This window comes from Lonchura striata, chromosome 23, assembly GCF_046129695.1.
Source record: "Lonchura striata isolate bLonStr1 chromosome 23, bLonStr1.mat, whole genome shotgun sequence".
NCBI lineage: Eukaryota > Metazoa > Chordata > Aves > Passeriformes > Estrildidae > Lonchura > Lonchura striata.
The window spans coordinates 5,423,140-5,437,650 of record NC_134625.1 but is presented as its reverse complement, the minus strand read 5'-3'; the positions used below and the strand labels follow the sequence as shown (position 1 = coordinate 5,437,650).

Sequence of the window (14,511 nt, the reverse complement as noted above, 5' to 3'; positions counted from 1 at the left end):
TCAACAAGCTGAAGTTCCTTTGGCTTTCTTTCATCCTCTTCCTACATCCTATTCTAATTTAGAATAAAACTTCTAATTTAGGCTCCAAATTTTAATTCTAACTTAAAAACTTCTAATTTAGGCTTTGAGTTCATCAGATTAACAGGTGGCAACAAAACTATGCCCAGGGTTAATTCAGATTAAAAAAAAAGGCATTTGGACCTGGATTTGAGCAGGACAACGCTGGGATGGTAATTCCAGGAGCACTTACAGACCATAATATCATGGAATCTCCATTTTTGGGACATCAGTCAGACCTGTGTCACCTCTTTTAGGACATCCAGGAGTGGGGAAGGAGGGACAGAGCTGGCTCTCAGTGCTCTCACAGAACAGAAAATCTTGGCCTTGAGCCTTCCCAAAGCCAAACAGGTTCAAGGGGGAAGGGCTGCAAAGCGACAATTGGATTTTGGGAAGAAATTCTTCCCTCACAGCTTCAAACCCCCAGAAGTTCACCAAGGGACTGCCTGGGTGGTTCAGCTCCTGGAATTCTCCAGCTTTTCCTGCTGCCTGAATTCTCCTCCTGAATCCTCCCCAGATCTGTCCCGTGCACGGTGTTCATTCCTGCCCATGGGCAGGGCTCTCCCAGTGCCAGGAAAAATGCACTTACCTCATTCCTGAGCATGATTTCAGGAGAATGAGGTAACCAAACTCACCCACCAATAAATTCATCATCATTTCCCAACCAGAGTTTCCCCCATTTTAATCATTATTAAATTAAAGGTATCCACCTCCCTGTGTTAATGCGTTTATGGCACCTTGAATTACCATCCCCTCAGCCTGAATTCAAGCCTGCAACTTGAATTCCAAATATCCCACTGGAAGGACTCTTACTTGGGAGGAGATGTCTGCAGCCTCTTCCCAGCTCCTCCAAAAAAAAAAGGGATGTGCACCAGCACCAAGCTTCTGGAAACTTCCACACTGGAAGTGCCCAGGTGAGTTTTCCCACAGTTTTTCCAAGCTCAGACAAGTAGGTCGAGCTTAGGAATAGCTGAGCCTCTGGAAAATCAAGCTTTTTATTGATTTTTGCATCTCTAAGGTTGTTGGAAAGCCTCAGAATTTCGTATTTCCAGTGATTTTGACAATAAGCCTCTGATATTGCTCAGGACTTGCAAAATATAGATAAAAAAGTACCCTGATCTCAACATTACTTTCTGATAACAAGCTGAAGTTCCTTTGGCTTTCTTTCATCCTCTTCCTACAAATTTCTGCCCAAATTTCTCAGCAGGGTGGAACTTGAGTCCCTTCAAATGCACCCATGCAGCAATGAATAAAATAATAATTAATAGGTGACTCAGATAAAGGCTTTCCATCTCAAGGCAGAGGAAAGTATTAGCTAATTAATCATCTAGTTGGCATTAACTTATCTTTTGGCACCTCCAAGAAAATATAAATCTGAAACGAGTTGGGGGTGCTGGTGTGTGGAAACAAAGGAATAAGAAGCCAACAATAGTTTTGGAAATGGATGACAAAATCCAAATGTTCTGCCTGACTGCTGCTAAATTAAGCTCCGTGTTATCAGTGCAGAGATTAGGAAAAGCGAGATTCTCCTCTGAACCCGAAGTCACACTTTGGAGCTGCACAGGACACGAGGGCAGGAGTGGAGACAAGAGGATTCACTCACCCTGAAAAGGAGTGGAAATAAAAAAGGATCTGCTCAGATCTGGGTTTCATCCAAGCACGGCTCTGTGGAGGAAAAGCAGAAAGAAAGGGTTAATTTATTGTGTAGGAGATGGAGAAGGGATGCCCACCCTCCCTCCCACGCTTCCATCCTACCTGTCGAAGACCACCCTAGGTTGTGGGGTGGTTTTATGTGGTGAAAAAACTTTTAACTTATGCTTCTGAAGAAAGGCTCTGTAGTTTCTTGTTGTTTGGTCTCATGGTTGTTTATTGTAAGATATTTAAAAGATTGTCTTCCTGGGCTGCTGTGGTTTGCTTTGTAGCTTAGGCAGACCTATACACACCCTTGGTATTTTTTTTGTCTCTTGTCTTTTTTTCTCTCCCCCTGCCCAGGGCTGCTGCTCTCTTTTATACGGTACATTACGTGTTATATGGTTACAGTTTTTCCCAATGCCTATTACCTATATTAAATGGTGATTTTCTATCTTTTATATGGTACATTACGTGTTACATGGGTACAGTTTTTACCCAATGCCTATTACCTATATTAAATGGTGATTTTCTATCTTTTATATGGTACATTACATGTTACATGTTTACAGTTTTTCCCCAATGCTCATTACCTATATTAAATGGTGCTTTTCTATCTTTTATATGGTACATTACGTGTTACATGGTTACAGTTTCCCCCAATGCCTATTACCTATATTAAATTGTGCTTTTCTACTCTAAACCAATCTGTGAGTGCCAACATCACCAAGAACATGGAGGCGAGGAAGGAGAAAGAGGGAGGACAGGGCAGGCCCAAATCCCAAATCCATCTTAAAACTTCTGACCCCCATGTACAAAACCAAACCCCCCCTGTACAGCACTCAAAAATTCTTCCCTCTACTTTGTAACTACTTCTACTCTAATATCTAAACTTTTGTGACTTCTTGTTCTTCCTGCAAGGTTGGTAACTCATTCCATGTTTCAAACCCAAAATCACAGCTGTTTGCAGCTGCCTGCCAGGGTCTCAAATGCTTCTGACCAGGGCCTGGAACCTCCAAAAATGTCTGAGGGACATTTTGAGTTCTGACACTACCCACCTCTGCCTTCAGCCCTTTTTGCCCAAAGTGCCCTTTTCCCCCCATTTTTAAGTGAAAAAAGCTCCAGTGAGATCCTGCCTTGAGCCAAACACTGTTCTGGGAATTATTTTAGTGCTAAAGCAACCAGGAAAATCTGTTTTCCCACCTTCCATCCAAGGCTCCCAGCTGCTGACCAAAGATGGAAGATGATCGGCTGGAATTGTGTTTTCTCCAATTGATTTTTCTTGGGGCTTCTTTTGAGCAAAATTCCCCTTTCAGGGAGAGGTCATCTCCACAAACACAGCACAGCCCTCGATGGATGCACCAATTAATGCTTTGGCAGATTCTGCTCAAATTTAAACCATCCCAGCTGGCATTTTTACCCCAAATCCAGACGAGGGGAATGATTCCACAGCTCCTTCCTAAGCTCCAATTAATAAACTTTCAGCTCAGCTCCATGGCAAAGGTTTTGCCAGCACCTGTGGGTGTTTATGGGATCAAAGGAGCTGCATTCCTTCGTGCCCAGGCACAAATCCCTTCCCTGCCTGGTGGGATGGATGGGCACCTTGCTCCTCCAAAAAAAAGCCATTTTATTCCCAAAGAACTGGGAATAAAGGAAAATAGAAACACTCCCTCAAAGTATTTTTGCCTTTAATTCAACACATCCATAACCTCCAGCACCCTCCCAGGTGACACCCAAGTCTATAAAGCAGAAGGGATGAAGGCACCTGGCAGCTCCAGGAAATCACGATATTCCACAAATCCAGCTTCAACACTCCAAAAAAATCAATATATTCCTAATCAATGAGTCTGCCCAGGCACAGCACAGAGCCCACAGAGCCTCTGCAATCCATCCAGATCAAAATTTATCCCTTCCTTTCTTCCCTTCTGTTTTCTTTTTGCCCCCAAAACGACGTGAAATCCGACAATTCAGCGTGTTCTGATCAAATGCACAGGACCTGGCTTTACCTGCAGCAAAGCCCAGCAGAGGCTGAATTTTCTCCCCCAACTCATCCATCCACACAGAGTTACAAATATGGCAAAGGGAAGTAAAATGATCCCTACAGAAAAAGAAGATGCAGCTTTAGGTGTTGCAGTTTTTTTTTCCCATTCATTTCAAGAATGAAATTTTTTTTTTTTTTTTTTTTTTTGGTGAACGTGGCTGGTTATTTGACGAGGGAAGCATTAGATTTGTGAGTTGTTCTGCAAGCCAAAACACGCTCCCTTTTCATTCATAACACTGAGCTGCTCGGCGTTAAACAGCCGATTATCATGAATGAAGTGGGTGTAACTTCCTTGAAATCCTCCAAAGACCTGTCAAAGCACAGCTACCGCAGCTCGCTTTTCTCCTTGAAGCACACACATCATTGCTTTAATTGTTCCCCTATCCCCCAAATCTGCTGCGTTCAAAGTCAGAATTTTTGGGGGTTTTTTGTGGGTTTTTTTGTGGATAATTTTTTTGTGGTGAGTTTTTGATTTATTTTTTTTTGTTTGTTTGTTTTGGTTGGTTGGTTGGTTGGTTTTTTGGGGGTTTGTTGGTTTTTTTTTTGGGAGGAGAAAAAGGGGAAAGGTGGGGAATGGTGCCTTGGGATAAGAAAAGGGAAAGTGGGGCTGTGTCTCTGCCTTCGAGTTTTAATTTTCTTGTGAGGATCTAAATTAAGCTTCATCCGTTTAAAACTGAAAAAAATAAATCTTACAAATCAAAGCCCTGGCCCGTTTTGCATGGATAATCAAGAGCCTCTGGCTCTTTTTGTAAGAGGACACGTTTAACCCTAAAGAGAAGAGGCCTCGTGGTTAAAGTGCTGGCCAAGAACTTTGAAAATTTAAATTTGACTCCAGGTCTGCCATTCTCCAGCTCCTTCCCAAGCTTTATTTTTTTTGCCCCAGTGTTGCCACTTTGCTGATATTTGCAAACTGGGATGGTCTTTGAGCCAAGAGGCTGAAAACCTGCCCTGATAAACAGATATTCAGTCGAGGACGTGGTTGAATCACAGATCTTTCCAAGGATGACCATTATCCCAAAGGAAGACCTGCAGCACCCCAGCCACTCCAGGTCCCACTCCAGGACACCAATCCTGGCCAGCAGAAATTGTCATCTCACCACTGACCCCCCAAATATTTCACCCTCTTGCCTAAACACTTTGACAGCCTGGAAAGCTACAGAAAACCCACAGAAACCACCCCAAACCCACAAGGACTAACACACTTCACAAGGTTTCGACTCAGGAAACACTGGGGAAAGTGGCACCAGGGAAAACGATGAAAATTTTCATATTTCAGCTCAGACTCTCAGCTAAATGTCATTATCTCGCCCACAACCAAAACATCAACAACCAATAGCAATCTTGATGGTTCTTCCACAACAACAGCTTTTGCACATCCCTTAACAGCTCTAACACTAACAAAGGCTGGTGCTTGGGGGGGAAAAAAAAAAAAAAATTTGTCCAGCATTTTGGAAAACTCCAAAGCCAGCTCTGGAAACAGCAGCACTTCCCACCTGCTCCTGATTTTTATCCCAAAGGGGAGATGCCCACCTGGGCCCAGCCACGTTTGACAGGACACTGGATCCCAGTGAGAAAATTCCAGTGAGAAAACTGGATCCTCCACCAGCTCCACTGTATAAAAATCCCCAACCAAATGGGAATCCCAAGTCCCGAGGGATTTCCCTGCTCCCATGGAAGCCAGAGAGAAAATTCCAGTGAGAAAACTGGATCCACTGTATAAAAATCCACATCTCTCCCCGACCAAATGGGAATCCCAAGTCCCGAGGGATTTCCCTGCTCCCATGGAAGCCAGAGAGAAAATTCCAGTGAGAAAACTGGATCCTCCACCAGCTCCACTGTATAAAAATCCACATCTCTCCCCGATCAAATGGGAATCCCAAGTCCCGAGGGATTTCCCTGCTCCCATGGAAGCCAGAGAGAAAATTCCAGTGAGAAAACTGGATCCACTTTATAAAAATCCACATCTCTCCCCGACCAAATGGGAATCCCAAGTCCCGAGGGATTTCCCTGCTCCCATGGAAGCCAGAGAGAAAATTCCAGTGAGAAAACTGGATCCTCCACCAGCTCCACTGTATAAAAATCCACATCTCTCCCCGATCAAATGGGAATCCCAAGTCCCGAGGGATTTCCCTGCTCCCATGGAAGCCAGAGGGAATTTTGATGCTGGTTTCAAAACGCAGCAAGAGCTGGCTGGCACACAAGCAGATCTGGCAGGTTGCATTTGCATTCTCCTGGCTGTCATGGGCACGAGGATTCTTTTATAAAGACAAACTCCTGTTTATCTTTAGCTCCATGCAGCGCTGGTTGCAGCTGCATCTGCGATTGCATTGCTGGGAAATGCATCACTGGCTCTGACTCACCCTGCAAAGGACACGTTTGTAAACTGACCCACCATTGACAAAATCATTTCTTTCTTCACTCGGAGGAGGCGAGATGAGGCAAAGGTTCCTCGTCTGATTCATTTCCTGGGGAAATTTTTATTCCCTGCATCTTTTTTCACTCCTTATTCAGCCAGCGCGTAGTGAAGTGATTAATACAAAAGCCATGCTTGACACAGAGTGGAAGGATTCATTCAAATTCTTTTAAAATCAGCTCTTAATTAATTGCTTAGAAAAACAACCCATTGCCAAAAATGCGGGGGGTTGGTTTTCCTGCTTTTTTAATTATTTTTTACCCAACTGAGAAAGCTTTTTCCGCTGAGAAACTAATTACAGGCAACGGCACACAGCAAAATGCATGAAGGACAAAACCTGGCACCTTTTTTGATATTCAGCCCCTCAGAAGGAAGAAACAGGAACCTGGACAGAGCTCCAGGGCAGCTCTAGCTCTGCTGCTTCTTCACTTCCATCCAGCCCTGCTCCTTTCTCCCAGCCCTGCAGAAATCCTGTGAGCATCAGGCACGAGCACAGTGAGCAGGAAATTCAAACCTGCCAGAAATAAAAGCTAAGGCAAAAAGAGAGCCCTGTGGAAACTGCTGCAAGTTTCTTGAGAATTTTTATCTCCCTGATTATTCATACCAAGGCAGTACTAACCAAGTCCAGATCGGGATGGGCTTGGGAACAATCCCTGGGGCTTGCAAGGCTCTGCAGGGCTTGGCACTCGGGGCCAGCCTTGTTTCTCCATCCTGCCAGGGTGGGCAAGCTTAGCCTACAAGATCCAGCAGAAGAAGGAGCGCGTCCTTTCCCTTCATTTCTTCTCCCTGCCTCTCTCCCTCTCTCCACATTCTTCTCCTCTCGCCTTTTTCACGGCGAGCACTGAATGATGGGATTTTTACATCAGAGGAAAGTCATCCCTTCTCCACTCCCCCAGCTCCTGGCTGTTTCCTCCTCAGCCACTCTGCGAATTTGTGAGCTCCATCCTCACTCAGAGCCCGGCACCAGCTGGTCCCACCGCGGCAGCATCCCGAGCATCCCAAATCCTGCCCCAGCAGCCCAGACTGGCAGCTCCACGCTCCCTGGCAGCCTTTAAACTGGCCGGGGCTGCCGCAGAGCTGGCACCCCGCTCCAGCACGGTCACTGGTCAGGCAAGGTGAAGTGAGCCCTGCTCGCATGGCTGGGCTGGGGAGAAGTGCAGATGTGGCTGGGAAAGCTGCCACAAGGATGTTCGGGCAGTTCGTGCCCTCTCTCCTGCAGCTTCTCCAGCCCTTTGATTTATTATCTGCAGCCACACAGGCGATGACCCCATCGCGCTGCAGCGAGCCAAGGACAGGCGAGAGACTTGTTCAGCTCAGCGTATTTTCTGATCCCTGCAAATACCCCGTTAATTACCATAAGCTGCCAGGCACCTGCCATAAGTTATTAAAGAATAGCATTAACCCAATCGGGATATTTCCCCCCCCCCTCCTGCAGTACCACCAGTGAATTCGGGGAGCGGCGAGCAGCGCTCGGCTCGGGAGCCGCGGGGACTCGGCAGCGGCTCAGGCACGGAGCTGCCCGGGCGGGCGGAGGTCGGAATTTCCTGCTGGCCCTTGGCCTTGGAAACCACCGCATCCCGCTGGAGCAGCGCTGCCGGCAGCTCGGGCAGCGGGGGGATGGATGGGGATGCTGCCCGCCCCACCTGCTCGGGAGGAGGAGGGTGGGAACGCTGTCCCCATAGCGCAGCAGCACCCTGCTCCACACAGAACTCAGTAATTCATCATCCAGTGACTTCGCTGCCTGCCTTTCCCATAAGTGAGAAGCCCCAAACACCTGCCTGGCATCATTTACACCTATGGATTTGAAGGTGAAAACCAAAATGTTGGTTGGAGGTGCTGGGACAAATCCAACCCTCTGAAAGTCTTCCCAGTTGAGCTCGATTTCAGTTGTAGCCAGAAAGATTTTACTGTCACGAAGAACTCAGATATAAGTCAATCATTCATAATTCAAACACCTTCAGAGTCCTGACAACCTCACTAGAGCCACACATTGCCCATCCAGGAAACCACGGACCCAAATCTCCTCGTACATGGACAGAACTGACACAGCCCCAGGTGATTTCTCTGCCTGCCTCTCCCATAAATAAGAAGCCCCAAACACCTGCCTGGCATCATTTACACCTATGGATTTGAAGGTGAAAACCAAAATGTTGGGTGGAGATGCTGAGATAAATCCAACCCTGTGAAAATAAACCTAATTTCAGTTGGGCTGGAAAGATTTCACTGTCCCAAAGAACTCAGATATAGTTCAATAATTCATAATTCAGTGTGCCCTGACACCTTCAGATTCCTGACAACCTCACTGGAGCCCATCCAGCAAGCCACGGACCCAAATCTCCTCATGCATGGACAGCACTGACACAGCCCCAGGTGATTTCTCTGCCTCCCTTTCCCATAAATGAAAAGCCCCAAACACCTGCCTGGCATCAATTATGCCTATGCATTTGAAGGTGAAAACCAAAGTGTTGGTTAGAGGTCCCACACAAATCCAAAATTTGTGAAAGTTTTCCCAATTAAACCTAATTTCAGTTGGGCTGGAAAGATTTCACTGTCCCAGAGAACTCATGCATGGCCACGATGACCCTGAGAAAAGAATGGACCATGGATAATCAGGAAGGGAATGAAGCCTTTTAGCCATGTGAAGATCACCTTCCAGAGCAGACCCAACTGGCAAAAATCAGAGTTTGGGGTAGGAAGTGGAATGGTGGAAAGGAGAAGGGTGCTGATGGTACCCAGCAGAATTCCTGGCCATGCCCCAGGGATGGTGACACAGGACCAAGTTTGTCTTACACCAAAAGCACGTCCAGGAGGGAAAATGAGCTCAGCACAGCTTGGCAGTTGTTCCTTCAGGCTCCACTCAAAGCTGACAGACAGATTTACCACCAGGCTCACCTGGTACCTGGCCATGTTGTGATCACATCCAAAAGTGATCACTCCACTCAGAGAAACTCTTAAACGCGACACAGTGACAAAGAATTACACCAGCCCCTACCAGAGTGGGGTCATAATCCCCTGCCAGCAAGTGGGAGGGACTTTCAAACCTTGCTTTTCAGTCCTGCACCTTCACACTGCTTTCATTTCATCCCTTCTAGCTGAATTTGCTCGAATTATTGCAAGGAAATTTGTCCCAATGTCCAGCCAGTGGAGACATTGAGATCCCCACTCCAGCCCAGGACTCCTAAAAGCATTTATGGCACTGATGCTGCCTGGGGAGTTTGTGGATGGTCAGACCTGAATGGATTTTGGCACATCCTAAAAATACTATGGATTTTGAGAGAGATCAGTTGGTTCCTGTCGGACTTTCACACCTTATCTGGGAGTTGATGGCTCTTGGAACATCTTTTGGAGCATATCTTTATCTAAGGGCATCAAAGACTTGTACAAAAAATTTCCATGAGAAATACAAACAGGTAGAGCCACAGGGAGATTAAACCTAAGCAGGTTTTGACCAAAACCAAGACACTCATTTTTATCAGCCAAAGGCAATTCCCCCCTGAAGGGCAGTGGGTGGATTTCCATCACTCAACGTTTCAAAACCAAGGCTGGGTATTTTTCATCCAGACAGGGAAATCTTCTGGCCAGCAGTGCCCAGAAGGTCAGAGCAGCCTGTGCTGAGGATCCTGGCAGGCTCCAGCACCTCCCCAGCGTTCACCTACAGCAGCACTTGTTGTTCACAGCCAGCCCGTTTCCCCACGGATGACCAGACCTGACCCTGCTTAGATTACAAAAGTTAAAGGGTCCAGAAGTGAGGAAAACAGGAAATCCAAACAGTGAAAATCTCAGCAATAACGTTTCCCAACAAAGACCTTCAGATCTCGCTCGGGGCCAGCGGCTGTCTTGGTGACGTCCAGAAAGGGCCATGTTCAGCCTGGTCCTTCTGCCATTTATTTTTACCCTGTTTATTTTTCTATACTGTGACATTTTCCTCCTGTTTTTAAAGGTTTGGTCATAAATGAGGCCGCTAATCCAGACCTAAGAAAACAGACACAAATGCACGTACCCCATGTGCTTCCATTGGCAGGGAATTTTCCCTACAGAACACCAAGCCCGTGCACCACTTAAATCCCCTTTTGGGACCACAAAATTGGGATTGAATCCTGCAGGGATCTGAAAGGAGATGATCAACAGCTTAATTTATTGTACCATAACCTCCAGGGCTGCAAAGTAACTCCGAACATGATCCTGGTAAGGAATTATGAGCTTCATTTGGAAGAAAAAATATCATGTTTGTTTGTTTTGGTGCTTTTGCATTTTAGACCTCACCCAAATCTCCTGACCAAATATTCTGCACAAGTCTGCCTGTGATTCTGCTGTGGGCCGAATCTGTGGGTGGCATAAATTGGCATCACTCCTGTGCCACTGGGTCATCAGTGAAAACCTTGTCCTGCTTCTTCCCGGAGCCCGTTATGGGAATTCAAGGAGCTCGGAGAGGCATTTTTAAGGCCTGGTTGTTTTGCGTTCAAATTTTAACTTTCATGCCGGGTGGTTTTGGGGTGAAATTCAGCTTTTCCTCCCCGGCAGGGCAGGTTTTTGCCATTACACTGCCATCTAGTGCTGCGAGCTCGCAAGGGAAAAGAGCCCAGGCCTGGAGGGGCCACCACCAGCGAGAGCCAAGCTCGGAAAAGGGGCTCCAGGAGTAAATTAAATCCCATCAAATAAACAGAATCACCAAGTGCACAGCCACTGGTGGCCCTCAACCGTGGCACAATAGCCAAACGCTTCCAATAGAAGGAATTGCACAGAGGCTCATCCATTATCCAGCTGTTCTCCATGGCGGGGGGCGTTCAGGATGTGCAGGTTTGAAGATGAAAGTCTCCAAATCCAGCTGCTCACCTGGCACCAGGTGGTATTGCTGCCACCAAAAAAGAGTTTTTTCATGAGAAGAACCCTCCTGCAAGCTCCTGAATGCCTCCAGCCATGTCTTTTCCAGCTTTCCTGGATCTCTTCCTCAGCCCAACTCCCTCCTGCCTTCAGCTCAGTTGTATCACAACATCTGGGCCAAATTTATTCACTTTGTAATTGATTTCAGTGGTTTCCACCATGGGCTTTTTGGAGTCCCTCTCCACAGCCATCACTGTGATCAGCATCCAAAAAAGGATTTTTCTAAGCCAGCACGTCACAGCACTCACAGAAACCCTCCCCACGCTCAAGGACTGGGCAGCAAAGTTCAAACCCAACATCAGAACACTCACAAAGTGACCTTTACGAGTTAAAAACGCCGCTCCTGAGGCTTTACTCATGCAGAGGATATTTGTCCTCAGTGGAATGTGTGTCAGAGGGCGTGAAAGTGAGAGTGCCTTGAGGTTAGCGATTGTTCAGCCTCAGAGTGGATGAATCATTGATAACACCACACAACATCCTGCAGGACTGTCAGCCTCTATTTCTGGCACCGTGTCCCCGCTCTGCCTCGTGAGCAAACCTTGTTTGTGCTCTGCTACGGAAAACCCAAACCAAACAACGCTGGAGGCTCCCCCAGCCAAAATTCCAGGAGTCCCACCGAGCCTGCAGAACCCACCTGGGCCATGGGTGCTGCGCACAGGGCTGGGATGGATAGATGGATGGATGGATGGATGGATGGATGGATGGATGGATGATGAATGGATGGATGGATGGATGGATGGATGGATGGATGATGAATGGATGGATAGATGGATGGATGGATGGATGGATGATGGATGATGGATGGATGGATGGATGGATGATGGATGATGGATGGATGGATGGATGGATGGATGATGGATGATGATGGATGATGGATGATGGATGATGGATGATGGATGGATGATGGATGGATGGATGGATGGATGGATGGATGGATGGATGGATAATGGATGGATGGATGGATGGATGGATGGACGGATGGATGGATGGATGGATGGATAATGGATGGATGGATGGATGGATGGTGGGGCCCGGAGAGGCTCTCCATGTGTGAGGAACAATATTTATGTTTCCTGGGCCACACTGGGAACACAAATATCAGGGAATATCACAAATAACACAAATATCAGGGAATATCACAAATAACACAAATATCCATGGCAATTTCAGGGATCTGGGACAAGGCTTGGGAGGCACTGGGTGCTGAGGGAACGAGCTTAGAACTGCAGGTCAGATTTATCTTTTTGCCTTGTTTTCCTTCTGGATGACCACAAGAAAATCATTTTGCCTTTTCTCCCTCTTTTTTGTATCTCCAGACCTGCAATCCATGGCTCTGCTGCTCTTTGGAGCTGCACCAGGAGCACACTCAGCTCCCTTTGCCAACCTAAACACAAAATGAGGATCTTCAAGGTCTTTTCCAGCCCAAACCACTCCATGATTCCACCCGTGAGAAGCAAAACAGATTTTGGGGTTGCAGGGAAAACACCAAGGATCTGCAGCGTGGAAATCAAAGCAGATTTTGGGATCACAGGGAAAACACCAAGGATCTGCAGCATGGAAATCAAAGCAGATTTTGGGATCACAGGGAAAACACCAAGGATCTGGATGCTTTGGGGTGCAGATCCAGCTGCTCCATGCATCCCTTCCTCGGGAAAGGTTTGCTGGAGGAACTCCTGGAATAGCCACACTCAGGGCAGAGGCCCTTCCTGAGGTGATGGCAGGATTTTGGCCTCTGGTTTGGGATCCTGGTTCCAAAACACCAACAAATGTTGCTCATATTTCAGCTATAATCCCACAAGATTCCAGGGAACCGTGGTGGAAACACCCTGGGAAAAATCAGAATAATGGTGCAACAACATTTTTGCGGGGAATAACACCAGGAAAAACCTTTAAATCCTCTAAAACTCCATTCCAAAAGTTCCAAACAAATGTTTTATCCCTCATTACAAATTACTTTTTTGTGTTTTACTTCTACCTAGTTTTGACTATAGCTTTCCTCTTAGTTTTTCACATATTAAAGAAAAATCCAATGTTGACACAAAACTCTTTTAATCCATCCCTAGTGAATGCATGTTGCCTTTTTAAAATCGTCAATATTTTGATGAAATGGTAAATTCTGATCAAATATATTGTTTCATGAGGAAAAGAGGGAAACTTTCCTTCAGAGAAAATCTGGGCCTGTTTCTGAAAATAGCTAAATTTGAAATATTTTGCAAGAATTATTTTCTCTTTAAAACAAAAAAAAATTCTCAAACACCACTAAATGATCACCATTTCTATTTTTCCATCTCCACTGGAAACAATTGCAGGGTTTCAAGCACTACTTGCAGTAGGAATTTCCAGGATATTCCCATTAGAAGGAGATTTTTTAAAGAATCTAGGGAATTAGCCACACATCTTCCATTAAAACTAAAGCACCCTTGACTGCTTTACAACCTCATGAGATTAATTTGTAGAAAGTCTATTTGAAATGAATGTAAAAGTGGGCCAATATTGAAATGTGGGAGCTGAATCCCTTCTCAGTGCAGTGGGATTGGATGGGAATTTCCACACGTGCAGCACCCACAAGGTGCTGCTCTGGATTCTGAACAGAATTAAAATGATTACATTTTTTAATTGAAATCATTTCATTCCATGTCAAAACAAACACTGGAACAGAAACCAACTCCAAAAATTCAGTTTAAAGTCAAACCAGCAAGTGAGGATGTCAGCAAGGGAAAGCAGAAGCACTTTATGAGGACGTGTTTACTATTTTGGCTTGGAATCCTTGGATTCAATCCTGGTTTTCTTTCAACCCCAGACCTTAACCTGGCTCTGACACACCCCAAAATCCCACACGACCCCAAAATCCGACACCCCCCTGCTGCAGGCCCAGCCAGGCTGAGCATTCCTTGCTCCGAAGCGAGGGAAAAAAAAAAAATCCTGTCAAATTCAAAAAATATCTCCAGTGCTGCCTCCTCCTCATTTCCTGACTGCAGGCAGGGCGGAAATAGCTACATTTCCTGAGCAGGGCTGTTCTCCAGGGAATGGCAGCCTGTCTGTCTGTCTGTCTGTCTGTCTGCAGCAGCAGGGCTCTGGAGAATCCCTGGATTTCCAGCGGGGGCACTGAGGTGCTGAGGAGGGAGATGGGAGCGTAAAAATGTGGTTAAAAAGGGAAAATAAGAAGAAAAATTTTAAAAAAGAGGGAGACAGAGGAGAGTTGCCACAGCCAGGTCTGTGTGCAGTGAAAGCAGAGGGAACCTCGCAGTCCCCCAGATTTTCTCTGGGTTCTGAATATCCCTAGGCTGTATTCCAGATAAAGGGAATCTGTTTGGTCCTGACTCCTTTGAAGGTGGGGTTTGTGTGTCTTTATTCCATATCCTGTATTTAGAGAATCTGTTTGGTCCCAGACGCTTTGAAATGGGTGTTTCTATATCCTTACTCTACATCCCTATTCTATATTTTATATCCTTATTCTATGTTCTATATTCCCTGTATTTAGGGAATCTAT

General features: G+C 46.1%; 1 protein-coding gene across 1 annotated transcript in view; it reads right to left on the bottom strand.

Moving 5' to 3' along the window:
• The window catches only part of LOC144247416 (uncharacterized), a 146,701-nt gene that overhangs the window by 43,815 nt on the left and 88,375 nt on the right, over positions 1–14,511 (bottom strand). Inside the window, exon 7 of the mRNA XM_077788007.1 lies at positions 1,661–1,722. Within this exon, the coding sequence (XP_077644133.1) occupies positions 1,661–1,722 (62 nt within the window). The remainder of the gene's footprint in view (positions 1–1,660; positions 1,723–14,511) is intronic.